General features: G+C 40.7%; 1 protein-coding gene and 1 long non-coding RNA gene across 5 annotated transcripts in view; one reads left to right on the forward strand and one right to left on the reverse strand.

Annotated features, from left to right (window-relative positions):
* The window catches only part of LOC135211186 (uncharacterized), a 321,835-nt gene that overhangs the window by 280,449 nt on the left and 19,207 nt on the right, over window positions 1–22,179 (forward strand). The gene's annotated exons all lie outside the window — the stretch shown is intronic.
* The window catches only part of LOC135211184 (zinc finger protein ubi-d4 B-like), a 227,435-nt gene that overhangs the window by 22,649 nt on the left and 182,607 nt on the right, over window positions 1–22,179 (reverse strand). The window contains exon 11 of one of the 2 annotated variants that reach the window (XM_064244398.1): window positions 13,387–13,849. The exons of the other annotated variant lie outside the window; for it this stretch is intronic. Within the exon in view, the coding sequence (XP_064100468.1) occupies window positions 13,718–13,849 (132 nt within the window). The 3' untranslated portion in view covers window positions 13,387–13,717. Of the gene's footprint in view, window positions 1–13,386; window positions 13,850–22,179 lie in introns of those variants that run through there. 2 annotated transcript variants of the gene reach the window in all.

Here is a 22,179-nt window from a genome sequence, read left to right on the forward strand (position 1 = left end):
AAAATACATAAAATATTATTAGATTCAGTGAAGTAAAGCATAACTTTTTAAAACATCCATGGAAAAGACGCATATTCATTATGTTTGTATTTTATCATACAATACTAATATGTGATTATTGCATAATCTAATCTCGGGTATGATGTGACCCCCTTAAAATTAACTCCAAAATTAGGTCTTCAAAAGTCGCATGATATGCAGGTATATACAGTATATATTCTATTGACAGAAACATTGACTTCCCCCTTTTTGATGGTCTTTCTTCCCCCTTTTTAATGGTGTTCTCAAGAGTTATTTTCTGTTAACACAGCTTACTCATTATCATCTTCCAACAATCTATTTCCTCTTGTACAATTTTTCCATTTATCTTGTGACTTTATCACCACTACCTATGTTCTACCCTCTTCTAGTCGAACCTACAGTATTCCTTTCCATTATTTCATTCACACAACTTTCATCAGTCAACAAAACACCATTTACATGGCTTCAGAGTAACGTTTTGTAAACAAATCTAAGGATAAAACAAAAAACTACCTCCCCCACATGGGAAATGTGTATTTTACAAAGCAGACAAAAAATAATCTGCAGAAGCTTTTTTTGTAAAATATAGAAAATACAAATACATTTTTAACTGTGTATTGTGTGCGTCTTGCTAAGACAATATAATGAGAATGCCTCAAAATGTTCAAGATGGACACATCCCTAACACTACAAATAAATCTAAAACTACTGTTCCAGTGCAATAGTGTCTAAAAATTACCTGGCATAGAATTGTGCATATTTCTTATTCTAAAGACAGGAAACACAGGTGTTCTGGAGATGAGTCCATTGCTTTGGCAATAACACTAAAAAGTACTTTTATACCTGTTTCAAGATATAATTTTTGATGTTTTGGTTAACCATTATTCACAAGGGTAACATTTGGTGATGAATCTTACATCATACTTATCTGTGCTGTTATGTGGTGCAGCAATTGGCACATCATTGACTTCAGACGGTAAAAAAATATTTACTGTCAAAGAAACATTTCATTGTTACAGTAATGCAATGTACATGAGGAAATCAACATTGGAAGATCCATTGCAAATGGTACGGTATACAAACATTTTACATTATGAGGTCCAAAGCCATGACCTGGTATGAGGGAAAATAGGGCAAGCCCCTACATTATACATATAGACAACTACAGAAGGCCTCAGCTATAGTATACCTAGGATTCCAGGGAACTCCAAGAAGACACAAAGTACAACTCCATGAGGGATATTTATCTCTACACATTTTACCTTAAGGAGTTAACTGTGCCTAAATTGTGTTTAAAATCAATTCCTTATTGAAAAATAGCAAATGCAGTCTTCTCTCATTTTGCACCAATATAGTGAAATGAATTTCTAGGTAAACATATGTCATTATTAATCCACACTTCTAATTTAATTTAACCCTACATTTTTAGTATGTCAAAATAAAAAAAATTTAAGAAAATATTTTGAGGTTGCTAAAATACATAATTATATTGTGTACATATATGCTTTATGTGCCACAAAAAGAATTAGACCATTTCATTGTTGTAAACTACTGGCATGGAGAAGTTATCCTATAAAGGATGATGCCACCATGTAGTTGTCCATTATTCCGCTAAAATATAAACTGAACTTTCTGTTTCTGAACAGATATTAGTAACACGAACAAATGTTAACATTACACATGCCGATACAAAATCTTGTATGTATAGTTTATTGTATGTGTACCTGTAAAATGTTCATAGTAGTATACATTTTCATGTATTTTTGTTAGCATAGTAGCACGCATTGTGTTAGTCCCATGAAGTGTACTTATATTGTACATCATCATCATCATCACCAGTGATTTCCAGTAAGATTTTTTCTTGTATGCAGTTATTCATGAAGTAGGAAGTAGGATCTCTATACACACTACTACCACATGCATTTTCTGCCTCAATACCCATCACACCTTGGTTTTTGTCCTTACTGTTTCCATAGTTTTTTGGGCCTTACTACTTGCTAATACGTACTGTATAATGCAATATTGTAGAAAACTTATGTAGTTCTTTGGATGAAGAGTACCAAATAGTGTAGTGTTGATGCAATGAAGATGCAAGGAAAAGGCTTGCTAATAGTATATGATGTATTGCATGTATAAAATGGCAAGTATTTGACATACCAATGAACCTATTTCAAATGTAAATAACTCATCACACAAACATCACGAACAGTTTGAACAGTGGTTGATTACTCATAGGTAGTTCTAACCAGTGTTTTCAATGATTATCCAATATTAACGAAAGGTATGTTATCTGCATAAAGACTATTGAATGATTTTCAACCTGTTAGTGATACGTAAAAGTTAAGTTGCTGCTATGTTTTTATGACGTACTATATGTTGCAAGCACCCTTATGATTGAAGTATGATTGTAGTATAACTGGCATAATAATAGCAACCCATTGTTAGTGTCCCCATGGCTACCGCATGCTCGGGTAATTCATTCTCACTAGGACCATTGCTTGTACCATACCTTAAGTTTACATCAAATGAAATGGCCTACATTCTCTACTTGCATAAAATAAAACATTAATATATCATATGGTTTGCATTCATTGTTTGAGACATCTTTTTGTATACAAAATGATGATAAAGAAATTGCCTATAAAGTTTTTACTATCTGAGAAGACATTCTGAGAAGGCATAATTTCCAATACATTAATCTTTGAAATATAATCCACATTGTAAACATGACACGCAACATTGACAAATTTTGCAATTTCCCTCACAAAGAACATATTTGTACTTAGCTACCTTGGTATGATAACACAGATATTAGTATTAATATTACCAATCATTTATAATACATGCAGTCATTATTATTATCCTATCATTTGCTCAGTTATGTTGGAAATTTGTCAATGAAGGCAATCAACATTCATGTACATATTTATAATTTTTAATAATAATCCAATAAATGCACCCTGTACTAGAAATATGTTATTACCCCGCCACATAAAACATCACCTGCATCTACAACCTTAACAGCTAGGCATTAAATAACTTAAAACAGCAGGCAACAGCGTTACCACTCACATGAAAGTCTAGGTGACCTCTTTAGGCATGCCCTCAAAAAAAAATAAAATAAATAAATAAATAACCACAAGATATGATTTGAAATTCAGCATTTCTTTTGGTAGCCTACAATATACGTAGAGGTTAGTTTTGATTCTCTTTTTCACTCTTCACTTAATTACCTATGTTGATACTTAAATCATTAAGTATATAACCAAACAGTATTGGATTAATGCATAAATGCCTAAAATTAGACAAGATAGTATACCAAAGGCAATGTTTTAAGAAAATATTATTCATCACCTGTGTATTTGTTCAAGATGTACGATTTTGATACTTTTTTTAGTGGTTTCATCAAAATTCTGGCAAGCCTATTTATTTCTTTTCCATCATTTCATTTTACCTCAAACTTTTTTTCCAAGTATCAAACCCAAGTTAATTACATTGCTGGAAAACTCATGTTTACAGACTTGCTACAAGGTCTGAGGTAGTTATTTATTTTTCTTTAACTATGCATAATTTTGTAATAACCTATTTACTCAAACACCCTCCAAGTATAACACCATTTTGTGTGAATTCTTCACAGTTGTCCAAGCAATAATTTCTTGAAAGCTACTTTTTTCCTTTTGATTCATGATACACTAAACCTTAAAATTAATCGCATTAGAAACAAATTTAAATGATAGAAAATAAACTATGAAACACATTATTATTGGGCGTTTAACCACACCAATGAATAAAAAAAATGTAAAAAGTACAGAAGTGGGTACATTTTTATTGTGGATTAAAAAAGTAATGTAATGCAAGATCTGACCTGGTTTTATACTTCTCTCTTTACTTATTAAAAATAAAGTGAATATGTATATATTGCCAGATTAGAAATTTGGCAATTTACTGAAAGAAGTCCACATTCATATACACCAGAGAAACACAGAAAGTAGGTTTTTAGGCTGCATTTTCCAAGTGTGTGTGATAGTCTCATCAGAGAAGGAAGTTTTAAATTTCCCATTGCCTCACTTTTCTTGCAATCAAAACATTAACCAAACTCTATAACTTTTAGACGTGTCCATCTAACCGACAACCAAACCCAATCAGAATTAATGATAATAATGAACAGAGATTACTCCTCACAAATCAGAATTAGAATACTTTAGATCCATATAATAGTATCACATGCCTCTATACTTTTAAGGCCATCTCATAATTGCCCCTGTAAAATAAGCCTGAAAAAATGGCCACTCTCAGTGTGATAGACTATGCTTGTTTTTTTATTAGATAATGAAGTTTTTATAACTATTTTACCCACTACTCATGTTTACAATAATACATATATTTGAGGTTCTGTACCCTTTATACATATTTCCTTTCATAACAGGATTGAATCGATAGCAGCTCTTCTAGTCAGGACCTTGCCTCTTCTCCAGAGCCTTTTTCCCTGAGTTGCAAGATGATTTGGCAGTTTTGCATGGGCATATTGTGATTATAAATTAAGAGTAACAAGACCACTTAATAACATTACTAGACTCCCATAGTCCAGTTGAAGTTGGACAGCTGTGATACGCAATAAGATAAAAAATAACAGAAGAAAAGTAAATGCACAAAGCAATGCAACTGGGGTCAGAAGGCACTGGTATAACCTTTAGTTCCATCAGTAGTTAGTATGGAACACTATTATTAGTAGCTCCATATTGGATTACATAAGCACATTTAGACCATTTATGTTTAGAGAAAAACCCACATTCCTTTAGCAACCTCATAACACTTTTCAGGCTGACAATTTCCACTTAGCATAAAAACTTTATGCTAACTTTCCCCTTCATAATTTTTGAGATAACTTACATTGGAAATCAGGACCCAAACTCATAAAATCTTGCTAAGCCTAGTTAGACTAAATTGGGAGTTTGTTGGTCTACGCTAGTTGCGTCCTAAATGTTATTGTCAAACTCCACTAAGTTCTTTATTAAGTTGGTGTTGATCAAGGGCTGCTCTAACATCTAAGGCCCCGTCCACACGGTCGAGCTTTGGTTGACGAACTTTGTCCGATGTGACGTCAGAAGCGGAGAAACCGAGAAAAGTCAGAACTTTGCCGCGGTTTCTCCGCTTCTGACTTCACATCGAACAAAGTTCGTCGAGCAAAGCTCGGCCGCGTGGACGGGGGGCTTAGTAGGCAAGCGAACTTCGTTGCGCAATGCGGAGAATGATTTTTTCAGGATAGGAGAAGCCCATTGGAGGTATTGGATAATGCTGAATCACCAAAGGTTATATATTTCACGGTAAAGCATACTAATGAATATAACGACTGAATAACATCTGGTATAGAACACCCCTCAGGAAGAAACTATGCTCTCCTGCCATATCAACAAGTTTTAATTGCACTATAGTGTTATGCAGCAGGAACATTATATATGTTTGTAGGAGGTTCTCTTCAAGTAACCAAACCAATAGCTTTCCAAACCATTCACCGAGTTACTAACACCATGTTGAAGGATCACTGGCTCTTTGAAACTCCAATGAAGACACTTTACCTGGTTAAGAATGGATGTGGTTCACATCAAGATTAGACAATCTACTATGTTTCAAGGCAATATTATAGTGGGTTCGCTAATCTGAACATGATCCATAGATTCTACCGATTATGGGGATTTGCTTTTCAATTTCTAGTTTATTTTTTAAAATCCTCCATTGATCTCTCAACATGCAGAAATCTAGCTTGATGTTGGGCTAGCACTGAATCCCAAGCCTAATTTTTTATTTTTAAATTTTATTTTTAATTAACTTCCTTGTGCTTTGCGTCGATGACATCCTCGAACTCTTTGTGTTTAACAACCAAGAAAAGACGCTCTTCTTGGAAATAGTTTGATTTTCTTTTGCGTTTATTACTCATTACTGTAAGTACGTGCTGCAAACAATACTACTGAGAACAAATCCCCTACCTCATTCCAGTAAGGTCTCTCCAGCATGTCATATGTTAGGAATAATGGATGTTAAAGTTAGGAAATAACCAACTTAGTTGGCTGCTATGTAGTTGGATACTAAGGATTTAGTAGCCTGTTAAGGACTAGTTGTGCCAACTAAATTAGTATAATGTTTTGTGAATTTGGGCCCAGATTAATAAAAATTTGGTCTGGTAGTTGTTGCCTTCCCTCTGCTGTCAAACTATAGAATCTATGATAATTTGGTATGGTAGAACTTCTAGTGGATTATTGTTAAGCCCTATGGTATTGAGTTTGGAAGAGTAAAAGTAAAAAAAGTTCCAGAAATAATAAGAGAAAAGAAGTTGACAGTTCAAGGAAATGAAAAGCAAAGGCAAAGCACAAGTGTAGCAGGTTCAGAACAGTAGTTCGTCTATCACTTTTTCAGGCAAGGATAGGCTGTTCGGTAGGTGCTCCCAGTTAAGTTCGTAATGCATTTTCATTATGTTAAATTTTATGGTGTTCAGTTTTATGAATCTCCCATTTCAGGAATTACAGTATAGTAGGTTGTCCCAATGGCTTCAGGTTACTTCAAATTTTGGTTATAATGACAAAATAGTCAGTCAAATAGTTTTGAGCAGCAGCCCAGAGCTTCTTTTTTCCTGTGGGGCAACCAAGAGCTTCTTTTACAAATTTATTATAAAAGTGGTTAAAAATTTACACAATACTACTACTACTACTCTGTATACTATTAAGTTTACAGTATGGTATCTTTTCCTTTTAAACGTTATATTTGCAAGACAGTTTAATGATGGCTTGTAAACCAATTCTCATATATCTTATTCATATTTAATCATGTAAAAGCAAATAGTTAATCTCATCATTGTTATACCTATTCTCAGTTGTTAATGTGAATTTATCTTTCAATAAACTTATTTTTGTCTTCAGATATTGATTACAATATGGTTCATGTAAATTATTTTCTGAGTTCTTGTAGTTTCTAAAGCATTACCACAATTTTTTTTCATTATGGTGATTGTATTTATGTAATCCTTGAGCTGCAGATTCTACACAATAGCAGGGCACAATATTTTTCTCTTGGCAACAAATGTGTCATTAAGAATTATATATTTAGAATACTAATTCTCGATTATTGATTTAATCAATTATAAGAATTTGACATTTCTTCATTTCAGATACTGCTTTCTCTCTCTGTAATTTACGTGAATTGTATGACAAAACTCATCTGAAAACTGCTCATTAAGACAGACGGGTAAAACTGAAGTTTTTGCATGAAGGCACTGTAAATACATAAGTGCAAGGATAGTCAACATTCAGTATTTTTCAGTTTTATTTATTGGCAATTTCAGTTATCAGCACTCTAGTAGGTGGACTGGGTAATAGTCGGTTCAGGTATAAAAATAACCAGCAAGGTGTTTGTGCACCATGATATGGTAAATTGCTTTGCTTTGATTTTTACTTTCCATTTTATGTACATACTACTTGGAAAATATACCATTTGCTTTAGATTACATTACTGTGCAAACCACAAGAAACCATAAGTGACAAAGAAGAAAAATAGAGAGCAAATGCTGTTTAAAAAAAATAGAGAGCAAACGCTGATTTTATAAATTCACTTAAACATAAAAATTCTTAAACTTCAAGAACAGATATTTCTAATGAAGTTACATATTAACAACTTTACCTATATTTTTAGTGTTTTCTTATTAATAACTGTCTAAATTTCATTACTAGTGGTTTCAGCTTGGACTACAGCAACAACTGAAAATATCAAGGAGCAATAATAATTGTAGGTAAAACAAGAATGTATTATGACAGTGCACCCATATCAAATTTGTGGTTGAATTCAAGGCTGTTGGCATATAACAATTGTGATTTATGAAATTTTCCTGCAGTTAATTTCAGCGTACTGCAAGTCGGCTCATTTGATTTAAGATACAAGTAGGAATATGAGTAAACGAATGCCATGACACTCAGTGCACCCACATCAAATATGTGAATTGAATTCAAGGCTGTTGGCATATACAACAATTGCGATTTATGAAATTTTCCTGCAGTTCATTTCAGCGAGCTGCAAGTTGGTTCACTTAATGTAAAATATAAGTAGGAATATTAGTAATTGAATGCCATGACACTCAGGTTAGTAGACTTTTTTCACAGATGAAGTTAAATATAAAAAAAGTAGTTGTATTAAAGTATAGTTATAATGAAGTTTAGTTAACACCAATTCTTTGAATTCACTAGCAATTTTACAACAATGAGGTTTCCGAGTGAAAATGTTCTGTGCTCCTACAAGTAAATAAACAGCTGTTCTCAGCTTCACCAACTTTTCTTGATCATAAAGTCCACTGAAAATACCCACACCTGAAAATTACCACCTGTGATTATCAGCATGTAGCCTTTTGGATTTGTATATTCAATTCTTTAATTCATCACAGAATCATTACTGGTTTGTAGTGCATGGTATGTTTACAGCATATTTCTTTGTGCTCACCTTAATGAGAAAGTATGTCTCTTGCCACCAATGCTTACTATAAATAGTGTCCTTACCTTCATTCTGTGTTTGCTTAATATCAAATATTTTTTGTTTCTTACTTCATTTCATTCTGAGTATTGCTTGGCCATTATTTTTGAAAGTGCCCTTTGTTTTGTGGGACAAATTATTTGGAAATTTTTGTGTGTTATATAGTTTTTGTTATTTATTGTAAATGATTACCGTCATTGCAGTCACGTTATAATTTGTTAATTTACTGTAGTTAGTTAATTTGCTTGATTAATATGCCATGGCTCAGAAGTAAATTAATTTAATGTATGCATGATCTTTAGTTAAGTTACTGTTGCTTATTTTTGGGCTTTATCTCTTTATCCTAGTTAAATCATTGAATTCATTTATCACGTTTTCACTTGTTTTCCTTTTGTGATGTTATATAATTTATTTGTAGTTATTCCTTAGTAGCAGTCAGGGACAGCAACTTTATGCTGCCTCCAGACTTGAATGATGCATACTTCCAGATCCTTCCTCCCATTAATTTCTTCACTTCAGTCTTGGGGAAAAGGTGTTCCAATTCAAGGTTCTTTGCTTTGGCTTGACAATGTCTCTGCAGGTATTTACAAGAATGTTCACTTTGGTGTTGGCATGGCATGGGCTCATTCTCAGGCGATCAGATTTCTGTGATATCTTGATGACTGACTGGTTCTAGAAAGTTCCAAGGAAAAACTGATTAAGACAGAGATTGACTACTTCAGTTTTGCCACAGCTTCGACATTGTAATAAATCTGGAAAAGTTGAACCTTAATCCCTAGTCAAAAGATTCTATACCTGGGAATGGTGATAGCCTTGGCTGCATCGAGTTTTTCCATCAGAGCAGAGGACTGAGAAGTTAAGGACAGTAGCTCTTGCTTTCTGTCCGAACAAACACAACCAGCGAAATGGTGGCAGGTTGTTCTGGGCCAGTTAACTTCTCTGGAAAAACTTTCTTCACAGCCGTCTACATTACGATTGCTACAATGGAGACTAAAGGAGTTTTGGTTTACAGCAAGAGATGCCCCTCACATGCAAGTCCCTTTATCATTAGAGGTGAGTCTACTATGGTGGTTGGATGACAACAATCTGACAATGGGGTGCTTCTCAATTCAACCCATCTGGAACTTTTACTGCTCTCAGATGCTTCTTCCGAAGGTTGGGGAGCTCAGCTGGAGGACCTTCTGACCGGGGAATGGAGTCAGCAGGACAGCCGACTGCACATCAATGTGCTGAAGATGAAGGCAGCTTTCCTAGCACTTTAGCAGTTTCAAGAGTGCTCTGATGTCCTGATGTGATACAACACCACAGCAATAGCTTATGTGAACAAGCATGATGGACTGGTGTCTTACCAACTTCAACTTATATCAGTCCAGTTACATTCCAAGCATAAGGTACATAGTGGCTGACAAACAAATAATTACATATTCTAGGAACATAGTGGCCTCTGCATGAGGAGACTGTGGTCAAGCTGTTTTGTGTGTGGGGGAGGCCAATGATAAGACCTCTTCACTACAAGATTCGACAGGAAGCTAGAAGTCTTTTGTTAAAGTAGTCCCAGACACAATGTTTGCAGTAGCGGAGGTTGCTCAACATCCATGGGACAACCTGGACGTGTCTGCGTTCCCTCTTTTTTGCTTGATTTGTCATGTCCTGAACACTGATGAGGTCCCACAGTCTCAAGATGATTCTGCTAGCTCCTTTATGGGCCCAAGCAGAATGGTTTCCAGATCTGCTGTCTCTGCTTTCAAAGGTACCAAGAGAACTACCTCCCTGGCACAATCTACTTCGTGGTCAGGTTAAACTAATCTTTTATCCTATCCTATCCTATGTAGAGGGGGTATCATTAGTCGATCGAGTCCCTATCTCTTCACGGATGGAGACTATCAAGTACATCCTGCTAGTGAGAGGCTTCCTTCAAAAAACAGGGTCTCCAGGGCAGCAACAGCTTATGCACTTCCAAAATGTTGACCTATAGATATGCTCTACAGCCAGAAGAACCCCCAAAAACAATAAACAAAAAATTGTATAACCCTCCTACACTGCATCCATAAAATGATGAATTTTAGGTGGGAGAGTTCATAGAACCCACTTAAAAGGTTCTATTCATCCTGAAACTTGATTACTTCTCAGACTTACACCACGAAGGAAGGACAGTAGTGGAGATCCAAAGAAAAGTGCACTCTGCCCGTACAAGAGACAAGTGGCTGAGGATAACCCGCCGAAGCCAAGACTAAAATTGCCATTATATACCTTTCCATGTACACCATCATACGAGCACACACAGGTACTTGTCTGTTAACTGGGAGCGAGATCCAACTTTTGTCCCTTTGCCTGCCTATTAGAAGGAAGTTGGAGGACTCTCCCAGAGCAGGAGCTTAGGGGAAACCCATTGTCCAGGTAGCGCATACAGTGTATACATAGAGTTTTGCCAAGACATTAATGTGGAAACCTAATAGCCACCTGTAGAGCAGTCATCAGTACAAAATTCTTTCAAAAGTGACCGCCTTGTAAGAGAAAAGTGTAAGAAAACCAGAGTTCTGATAGACAGGTACTAACATGTAGTTTCTCAGAACTGTCTAAGTATGTACACATTTTCCAAGATAGACTACTGTACAATCTGTACCATTCCATCTAAAGAGAAGACAGTTTGTACTCCCTAATAGGGTTCAAACCCAACTTTGGTCCCAGTGGCCCTCTCACTCACCCTCTCACTCAATAGAGGCAACTCTGTAAACCTGCCAGTAAAGCTTGAGATCTTGGAGGATCAGAAATGGAAAGGGCAGTAGTCATGATCAGATGCGTTTGCCTTGTAAGCTTGAAATAGCTACATAACTGTTCCAAGTCCCCATATTATTGTCAAAGGTAAAACAAGCAACATTGTAAAATGCAACAGCTGAAATTATCAGTTAACTACATATTAACCTGCCATAGTCTCCATACTATTGCCAAGGGTAACAAGCAATGACTAACTCTCACTCGTATGTGCATGAATTTCCAGATCTCGGATTCATTTCAGTACAATCTTTGATTGTTTTAACTGGTTTCCACCTGACGCAAAGAATTATCCTATTGTTAAGACCTCAGGTTTGTTAGCTATGAAAAATACAAATTTATTAAAAATTTGTCATGTTAACTACATATTAACCTCCTCCTCTTTTTTGTTCTCTTTCCCTCCTATCAGCCATAGGTGGAGTAAAGATGGGTTTGGAAAGTTTTCCTCACCTGAAGAAGGAAGGGTTGAGGTACTGGTCTGGGTTCAAGAAAGTTGTTTCTTTTCAACCCAAAAACCTGAAGGCCTAACTGCACCTGAAGGTTTTGCTACAGATGGATGCCACAGTGTTGATAAAACACAGGTGATGAGAACATAGAACTCCCGCTTCTCTTTCCTTTGCTGACTCGTTACCCAGGAAAATAATGTTTCAATGCACTTTCGACTGAATGTATACTTAATGTATTTGGACACATTAATACTTCATTTCTTAACAGCTTATTATCAAATCCATGACTTCACATAATAAGCCACTTGTATTATTTTCTTTGATACTGGATATACTGAACTAGAGTATTTCCCGATCCATTTATGTTCCAGACCCGAGTGATGCTTTTTTAATTTTCTGTCCATATGTAATTGAGTGGGAATACAGTATAATTCAATAGTGCTTTATGAAGTTATGGAACTGGTATTTACTAGTTTCACAAGCCTTAAGACAGTGTTTTTGATAATCTTTTATAACCCTAATAAAATTAATACATCCCTTCTAAAAACTATTTCAAGTCATGAGAACAAAGATTTAATTAATAGAAATATAAGTAACTTTTCATACTAAAATGTTTTTCTCGAGATACGTAATATTATTCAACGATTCTCTGTCAGTTTTTACAACTACCATGGGGAGAAACAATACAAGAAATTTAATCTGAATGTATCATCATCCATAGAGTATATCTAGAGAAAAATAGTTTTTAATGATCTGATAAATCTTATTTCTACAGCAAGTAAAGAGGCAAGAAATTTACAGATTACCACTGATAAAATGCTAGCCAAAAATCTATTTCGCAATTTCTTGGTAAATTCAATTTGCACTTCCTTTCTCCTTCCTGGATTTTTAATGCTTGGTTAATTTGTACCTGTAATTTTTTTGGCACTCGGTAATCAGCCATGTAATATAGTATATTTAAAGTTCAGGTGAATCAATAAATTCACCTTCTACTAAACAAAAGTAAACATTTTATGCATTTAACTGTGGATTAAAAATTGTATTAAAATTCAGAAATGAATGCAATTTCCAGTTAATTTAAATAGTTCTAAATAAACCTACTTTACTGAATCATTGGTCAAATTGTACCTAAAAAGGGCCTGGAATGTACAAATATAATTTATGTAGATTTTACCATTATGTAATACAAAACAATGCTGAAAAATAATTTGAATTTTACCATTAGTACAAAACAATGCTGATAAATAATGCAGGTAGTGATATGCCTCCAATGTTATTTAAAAGGCACACTAATATTTCATTCATCTTAGGTTATAAAACATTTTCTTACAAAACTTACATCTCTGTCCTTCCAAGTTTTGTTTCTTAACATCCCACACCAAGACATAAAATATGCAATTAGCATACCAGAAAACTGACCCATAATCTAATTTACATCAGACCAAACCAATATTCTGTTAGGTTCCCTGAGGATAAAATAGTAGCTGCATAAAGACAATCATAAACTCTACTCTGAATGGAAACTCACTCACTCATATATTGTCACTAATAACCAACCTTTTAAAATCAAGTCTTCTACCAAACATAAAATAAATATAAAAAAAGATACATAAATTTATATTTGAAGGTAACTTTAAACTTAATTTCTGGCATAATTTATTTGACCCTTGCCAGTATAAAATTAATTTTGCCCTAAAGCTTTGTAAATGTTTTAGCTTGTACTAGTTAAAGAGAATGCTGAATGTTCTTTAAATAAAGTTAATCACTGCCTGAATATTGTTTACTTTATAAGTAAAAGAACACATGTCTACCTTGTAATGGAATCAGAACTCTTCATGGAATTTAATTTAATTCAATCATGCTAATTTTCATTTATGCCATTCCATTTTAATGCTAACAGTTCAAAATTCCAAATACTAATTTCCATCTTTACCTTTAAATAAAAATAAAAAATTAAATATAGATATTTCTTATTTAGAAGCATGGAATTCTTGAAGACAAAGATAACATGACCATTCTCCTTCTGGTGGTTCTGACAACGGTGGATCAAGACAATAAAGATGGTAGCCTCGATCACAGTCATCACAGAATAACAGCTGATCCTAAAACAAACAGTAAGAATTAAGCTAAAAATCACAATGTCGAAAATTGTATTTTTCCTAACTATACAAACCTGAGGTCCTTTAATATAAGGAATGTACATATGGCGTAGCTGGAATTATGGCCGTTGAATCTTGAACTAGGTGGTTAGGCAGTAACTACCGTGGGGCAGGTTAGCCTGCCCGGATGTAAACACTCCACTTTGCCTTTCGGCCCAGGTTCAGATTGAGGGGTGGCATGAGGTGGGCATATCTGTTAAAGGACCTCAGGTTTGTATAGTTAGGAAAAATAAAATTTTCGACAGATTGTGATTTGTTCCGACATGTAATACAAACCCTCCGTCCTTTAACATAAGGAAGACTCACTGATTGGTGGGAGGAATCTGAATGAGCCTCTAGAACTGACTGGAGTTCTGCGCACCTAGGCTGCTACTCCTGGTCGCAAGAGCGAGGAGGAGTGCCCTGCTGCCTCTGACAACTTGATCGGAGTATAGGAGCTGCATGATCAAGAGTCAGACTTCTGGGTCTTTTCTAAATGAGTGAGGGATTGTGACTCATCCGAAAAAGGGCTGTGAAGAATATTTGGTGTCGGAGACATTAATGCAAAGTTCTGGGAAGGGTTTGCATTATTGTCAGTCTCCTTCCTCCCCTTGCTAGAGGAAGGAGCGGGATTGCTTCTATGATTCTGATAAGAAACATAAAAAGGATGTTCTATGTGTAAGCTCACCGCATCTATCGTCCGACCAGCCAGTGTGAGTTTGAGTCCTATCTTCAACCCGAAGGAAAAGGAGAGGAAGGACGAGGCGTGGGAGGGGGGAGAGCCAGTCACTCTCGCATCCTTCTTACCTCTACAACTGCACACCATGGACGAGATGTAACAGGGAAATGAGATTCCAAGGACCTGTGGGCAGTCCTGAAGGGGAAGAAAGATATGGTCGCAATGGCCTATCCATCTCCCTGTCCGACATATTCTTCGGAGTGATGTCCAGTATCCACTACTGGTCTATCCATCTGCAGCGAAGTCTCTCGTGGTCTCGTATCCCACTGCAGCGAAGTCTCTCGCGGTCTCGTATCCCACTGTGGCAAAGTCTTTCATGGTCTCATCGTCTCTGCAATGGATAAAGACACCGACATTCCATGGTGGGTGTTGATACTTATGGGTACCGGAACACGCCAATAGGACGAAGTAATGACTGATCTGGATCAACCGATAAAAAGTCCACAGTGTAGCTCGTTACGTCTAGGATGCTTCGACAGCTGCCGACTAACTGTGTTCAGTTGTGTGAGGCGAGCCGTCCATGCATCAGAGGCGTAGTCACGTGACCCTCACCTTTTGAGGGGTTATGCCGAGAGACCATACAAATCATCTATCTGTTGCCACCGATGCTGGAAGGCGAGATGACTATTCTCTCAAGGCATGTGCCCAACAGACTAAAGTCAATTGCCTTCTAGAGACCAAGGTCCCTGATGGCAAGACAGAAGTTCTCAAAGTAGTTGAATCTCAACTAAGGAGAAACAATACTATGTACCATTGAAGACGAAGGTGATAGGTGAATGCAGAACATACGTCTTCACAGCTGAATTGAGAGAAGTTAACTCTTAAGATTCTGAACGTAGAAAAGTCCCGCTGATGACACCAACCCGTGAAGACGGCTTAATCCCTGTTGTTTAACGGAGGACTTAAAACGCTAAACCGCTACTTCATTGCTGTTCGGTGAGAAGTCGGAGTTGCAATGAAAGCGGAGCGCTTTTTAGTAATGAAAACACAGGGATTGTACTGCCTGAAGAACTGCTTCTCATGGGCTGAATCAGGGAGGACATCTATATAGTACTTGGAAGTAGAGCTGGCAGGGCGGGGAACAGGAAATGTCTTCCGTTATACATCTACAATTTGGGGTGGACAATGAACAATTGCACACCTACGAATACGAGATATATTTAGAAGACAAACTCAGATGTCTGAAGAAATCATTCCGCATCATCGCAGCGGCAGGTGCGATGCAGCGGGAGACTAGGCTACAGACTTCTGTTACCCTGTGGTAAACAGAAAGATGATAGCGAGTCTATTGAGATATCTCTGTCTGAAAATTCTCGCAATGTCAAAGGTAATGCAGTAGAGATGGTCATCCACGTATGAGAGAATTCCAGCCAACCAGAGCCTAAGTCTGTGATTGCCGGGCAGAGATTCGGTTCAGTAGTCAATCATCGCAGCGGAGAGAGACAATATCCGACCATACTATTTTGGAGAGCCAGCTGGTACTGGGCTACGGCAGGCAGCCCATACACCGCTAGCTCTCGCTCACTCGTCATCCTGAGTTGCCAGGTAATCCATTCCAAGAAGGAATGCGTTCGGCTAGAACCATCGAGCGCAAAAAAATACGCTAGAGAATTTTGCATTTAATCAAAACAGATTTCGGTGAATGCAAACGCTGTGTTGTTGTTGTTGTAACCGTACCACAAGTATCTCAAAATTGAAACTGGTAACTCCTGGGAGGTTGCAGGGCAGTCCCGAGTTGCAGTTCAATTAAGAGGATACTATTCGTCTTAGTTACAACCCATAGAGTTAACTACGGTATGTGCCTACACCTCAGACAATTCAACTGATAACAGAAGCATGTCGCGAGGGCAATATACGTAGTATATTTGTAGGTTCCTGTACATAGACCTCCATCCTAAATTCTCTTCCATTTGAGGAACAAGAATAAGGACTGGCAGTCAACACCCTTCATTCTCTAATGAAGAAAGCAAAGGTGAAGTTTTCCCGAAGGAAGACTTCTACGGTGATAACAGGATACCGAAAACGATAGTTCAAACCGAACTGGATGTTCCCACCCGTTCTTCTCTATCCCGGGGTTGGCCGCCTACTGAGGCAACGGACCGTCAGGTCCATCCAGGCTGAGCCCCTCCCGAGATATTCTTCCTTCAGCAGCAGTACTTCCCTCGAACGCTAGAAACTCCAGGAATTCGAGCATTTGGCGAGATTCCTGATTAACGCCATAACAATTATCTGGGATTCTTGTCTCGCCCACTCTAGACCATGGTTTCGCCCAAGTGTTTGCAGATCGTAGAAGACCAGAACACTCGGAGAGTGCTAGAAACTCTGAAGAATTCTAAGTGCTCAGCGAAACAACCCCCCCCCCCCCCCCCCCCCCCCCCCCCCACCCCCCCCCCCCCCCCCCCCCCCCCCCCCCCCCCCCCGAATTCGTCAGACAATCATCGGGTGGTGGTCCTCCAGATTCCCATAGAAATCGAGGATAGGGCAAGATCCTTCCTCAATGACGGGGACTTACATCCGGTAGGACCCGAAGGTCCCTCCAGGAACGCAGTCCCTGACGTGGAATCCTACGGAGAACACTCTGCAGGATCCCTCCCCTTCCCGTCGCAGCCATAGGGAGAGAGGGAATGGGTGAGGAAGATTGGACACTCGCTCGCCTTCCCAGCGGAACTAGCAGTCGGAGAAGTGAGTACGGGTAGCCATCACCATGCGGTGCTGGCCGCTCAGAGTCTAGGAAAATGTTACAGTCTGGAGAAAACGTTTTCCCGAGGAGGGTTACGAACTCATACTGTAGGCTAAACGTCTGCCGCCACCGTGACTGTCGTCTGGGTGGGGCTGAGCAAGCACCTGACAGGAGAGAGCCGATACCGTCCTCCAACATGTCCCAGTCCTCGTCAAGGTCAAAACCTCTCAAGAGGACCAAAGGGGGAGCCCACCCTGGTCTCTGCATGTGTGGTCCAGCGGGACCGTCACGTGAACGGCGGTGATGGTCACTCCGAGAGTCTGGAAAGCGTCATCATCCTCGCCAGCCCCCCACAATCTCCTCCATCCACTGAGCAAGGACCTGTTGGTCCCAAGACCGAACCAGGCTCGTGGCCGGACCGTAAGAAGTGCATTCATCATGGTCACTCCTGTTCGCCTCGTTCCTCCCGATGTAGCCTGAGGAGGTTGAAGGGACAGGTGAGGGAGACCTGACGCTCCTACCCTGCCTACTAGCAGAACCAGTAGGCTGGGAGGAATGCAGGCGATCACCAACCCACGGTGGTGATCGAGCTGCAGGTCTGGACCAGCGGTCTTCTTGCAGAGAAGCGCTGGACCAAGGAAAGGAGCATCAGGGGAGCTGCTACGAGCGCTCCTCCCATGCCTACCAGCAGAACCGGTAGGCTGGGAGGACTGTAGGCGATTACCAACCCACGGTGACGATCGAGCTGCTGGTCTGGACCAGCAGTCTTCTTGCAGAGAAGCGCTGGACCAATCAGGAGAGCTGCTACGAGCGCTCCTCCCCTGCCTACCAGCAGAACCGGTAGGCTGGGAGGACTGCAGGCGATCACCAACCATGGTGGCGGTTGAGCTGCTGGTCTGGACCAGCGGTCTCCCTCCGGAGAAGCGCTGGACCGAAGACGGTAGCGTCGGTCTCGTGCGTCAGGGGAGCTGCTACCAGTCGTGTGAGCCGTCCTGTCCCAGTGGGAGCGACGGTCAGGTGACTGGTAGTCCACTAACGCGGTGAGAGCGAGCACATTCTTCTCGATGCGGGTGAGGCTGGACCAAGTCCAGGTGAGCGGACCAAGTCCAGGTGAGGCTGAACCAGGTCCAGGAGAGGCTGAACCAGGTCCAGGTGAGGTTGAACCAGGTCCAGGCAAGGCTGAACCAGGTCCAGGCAAGGCTGGACCCAGTGGCTGGGGGGGTGGGGGAGCCTCTTCCCAGCTTCGCTACGTGAACGGTCTGGTGGGAACGACACGTCAACCCTGGGAACCGGCAGATCGCCAAGAGAGCGATTGCTGGCATGGAGGGAGTCGCCTGAGCGACTGCCACCAGTCTTCTGCTCCGTGCCTGGGTCCTGGCGGCGAGCAGGCTCGGCTGCATGGTCACCCGCAGGCGACCGTACACTCGGTACCTTTCGCGAATGAGCAGCTGAGACGGTCCCTGGCGCCGAGGCAGAACCTCTGGCGCCAGGAGAGGAGGTACTGGTGTTAGCCAGTACCCCTCCGGTCCCTGTCTTCTTCCTTGCGGAAGGAGAGACGGGCCCCGTTCCCGAAGGAACTGGAGGACCAGCGGAAGCCCCAACTGTCCCACCAGAGTGGGACAGACCCTTAGAGGTCTCTGAGCGAGACTTCTTAGGGAGGGAGGAGAGGAGGCAACCTTCTTCTGCTGGGGGTCCTCGGAAGTCGAAGGGGAAGAGGCGGTAGAAGACGACAGCGACACCTTCCTCTTCTTCCTGGACTTCCTCTTCGCCAGTTCCCTTAGGACAACCAACAGGTCCTCCATCCAGGATGGAGTTGGGGCAGTTGCGGTAGCAACACGGTCCAACTGCACCTGTCCGGAGGGACCTGCGGGAGCAGCAGCAGTGGAGAGATCGCTTCCTCGAGGAGGGTTACGAAACTCTTACCTGGGAGGTGAAGCGTTTGCCACCACTCTCTGAAAGAAAGAAATTATTTAAAAGAGGGCTGGATGGCCCGCCTCCACCGGTCTCTTGCGTGCATGGACCCGTGGGAACGTCACGTCAACCCTGGGTACTGGACGATCGCTGCGAGAGCGATCGCCAGTCTGGCAAGAGTCACCCGAGCGATTCCTACCATCTTCCGCTCCGTGCCTGGGTCCTGACACGGTGAGCATACTCAGCAGTCTGGACCCTGGCTACACGGTCACCTGTAGGTGACCATACACTCGGTAACGCTCGCAAGCGGGCGGCCGTGACGGTTCCCGGAACCACTGGAACCGGGAGAGGAGATACCAGCAGTGGCCGGTACCTCCATGGTCCCCGTCTGCTTCCTCCCCGAGGAAGGAGAGACGGGCCCCCGTTCCCGGAGGAACGGGAGGACCAGCAGAAGACCCACCTGTCTCACCGGAGCGAGACAGACCCTTAGAAGTCCCGTGACGAGACTTCTTGGGGAGAGAGAGAGAGAGAGAGAGAGAGAGAGAGAGAGAGAGAGAGAGAGAGAGAGACTACCTTCTCTTTAACAGCAAACCCTAAAAGTCGAAGGGGAGGAGGCATGAAGATATGATGATCTCGAAAAGGAGGATGACGACACTTGACGAGCTCTCTTCATCTTTGGATCCTCCGAATTCTGCCAGACTTCTACCATCAGGAGTAGAAAAACCTCACAGGGCAGCGCGACAGCTTCCTCCAGTGACTAACTCCTGGGTAGTAGTGGTAATGAATATGATTATCAGCAGGGGATCAGTACACACTCGAGGATCGGTACGCAACATGCTTCGAGTCATAGGTACAATTCCAAGGTTAGGATAACCAATACGAAGAGCATCCAACCAATACTGCTGAAAACACAATCACCACTAGTCTGTAAAATAAGGAAAAAAATATTAAAGTAATGAGGATACTCCTCACGCATCCAAGGGCACCGCCCTCCGAAGTGAGAGGAGATCCCCCAACATCAACACCGCATACCCATCCTTCTACCTTCTCCGACCAGTCAGCCAGAGCTCACAAACACACGTCTTCATCGGAAGACGGCCAAAAGCAAAGTGGAGTGTTTACATCCGGGCAGGCTAACCCGCGGTAGTTACTGCCTAACCACCTTGTTCAAGATTCAACGGCTGTAATTCCAGCTACGCCGTAAGTACATTCCTTATGTTAAAGGACCTCGGGTTTGTATTACGTATCGGAACAATTAAGTATGTAATTTCCTAAAGTTACACCCCTTAACATGTGGCGCTTTGAGGGTATGAAAAAAAAATAAAAATAAAAACTAATAGTAGTACTACATATATAAACTTATGTACAAATGTTTCAAAATTAAACTTTATAGAAGCACACAATTCAAATTACAGATGGACAAATACAAGACAATAAGTAAGCCCTGTGGAGGGTTGACGCCATTGCTCCACTCACTACAGATAGCCAATCCTTTAGATATATAAAATCCCATCTCCTAAGAAAGGCAGCTGAACATCAGGTATAAAATCCCATCACCAAAGAAAGGCAGCTGAACATCAGGTAAAATGAATGGGTTTGTAGCACAATTTCTTCTACTATAAGCTTACGCCAAGTTATATAGGAGTTCCCATACCATACACTATAAATCAGTATTTCACATAGGAAAAGCCCACTCTTCCTAAGGAATAAGATGAGAATGACAATCTCATAGAGAGACTGATGCTATCCGCAAACCAGCACGATCACGGGTAGCTAGAATCTGAGCTATTGCATTTCCATGGTACAGTGGAACCTGTGTTTTTGTACACCCTGGTTTTCATATAAGATTCGATTTTTGTAGATTTTTTTTTTTTTTTCCAACAAAATTTTGCCTCTGGTTTCATACACTTGAAAACCTCCAGTCTTAACAATAGGATCATTTCTAGCGCCTAGCTGGATCCAGTTAAAAAGCAGATGAAAGCAAGGAATCTTGTCATATCTGGCAACACATGCATAGATCGGGTGAAGAGTGGTCAAGGGCCACGAATCTACGCCACTTTTTTTTCTTGACCGCCTGGGCGAGAGTTGTGTTTACCTCTCTTGGCCTTTTCCCAGTTCATTGCCCGTTTCATTTCTTCTAGTGTGTGTGTGTTTTCCTGGTATTATGGCTTCTTCTGCTCCTTTTCGGCGTCAGCATATGTGCCCCGAGTTCCTGGTTTTCAGTGTTCTCGTTTTTTGGCTTCGGCAGAGACCGACCCTCACATCACATGCAGTAGGTGTCATTCCAATTTTTGTACTATTATGAATCCTTGCACGGAATGCCAGGCATGGCCTAAGGAGCAGTGGAGGAAGTTTTATGGCAAGAGGGAACATCGGAGAGTCTCGACTCTTCCTACTTGGGAGGGCTTTGCTCCTATTCCCAATGTTTCATCTTCCGCAGTAGTCAACCCCCATAGTAGTGTTTTCCCTGAATCTCCTTCCTTTTCTTCCATCAATTCGTCGATGGAAGTATCGGAAGGTTGCCAGGGTAATTTTTGTAATGTAGCCCCCTCTTCCTCAGGAGCTTTTTTGGTTCCCAAGAAGGGTGAGGTTTTTTCATCATTCTCTTCTCTTTCAGTGTCGGAGGCGTCCAAAATGGCGGCGCTTTGGAAGATGCTTGGGCTAGGGGGTACCCCGTCCTTGAAGGGGTTGCTAGTGCATTTGGTGGAGGTTTGCACCCCCCTTCTCGGTCTGGCCAGGCCATCCCCCCTCCTCCTGGCCTCGTCTTCATGGATAGCAGCAGTTGGCCGTCTTGTATTGCTCCGCCAGTGTCTGCCGCTGCTTCGAGTCTGAGTGATGCTGCGGCGTCAGCCCCGTTGATGATGTCATGGGGTCCATCTTTGTGACGTAACTCTCATTGATGACGTTTCTCCCAGTCATCTCCTCTGATCCGCCTTGCTTAGCCGTGATGTCATCACTGCCGCC

The sequence above is a fragment of the Macrobrachium nipponense genome, chromosome 4 (assembly GCF_015104395.2).
Source record: "Macrobrachium nipponense isolate FS-2020 chromosome 4, ASM1510439v2, whole genome shotgun sequence".
NCBI classification, from domain to species: domain Eukaryota; kingdom Metazoa; phylum Arthropoda; class Malacostraca; order Decapoda; family Palaemonidae; genus Macrobrachium; species Macrobrachium nipponense.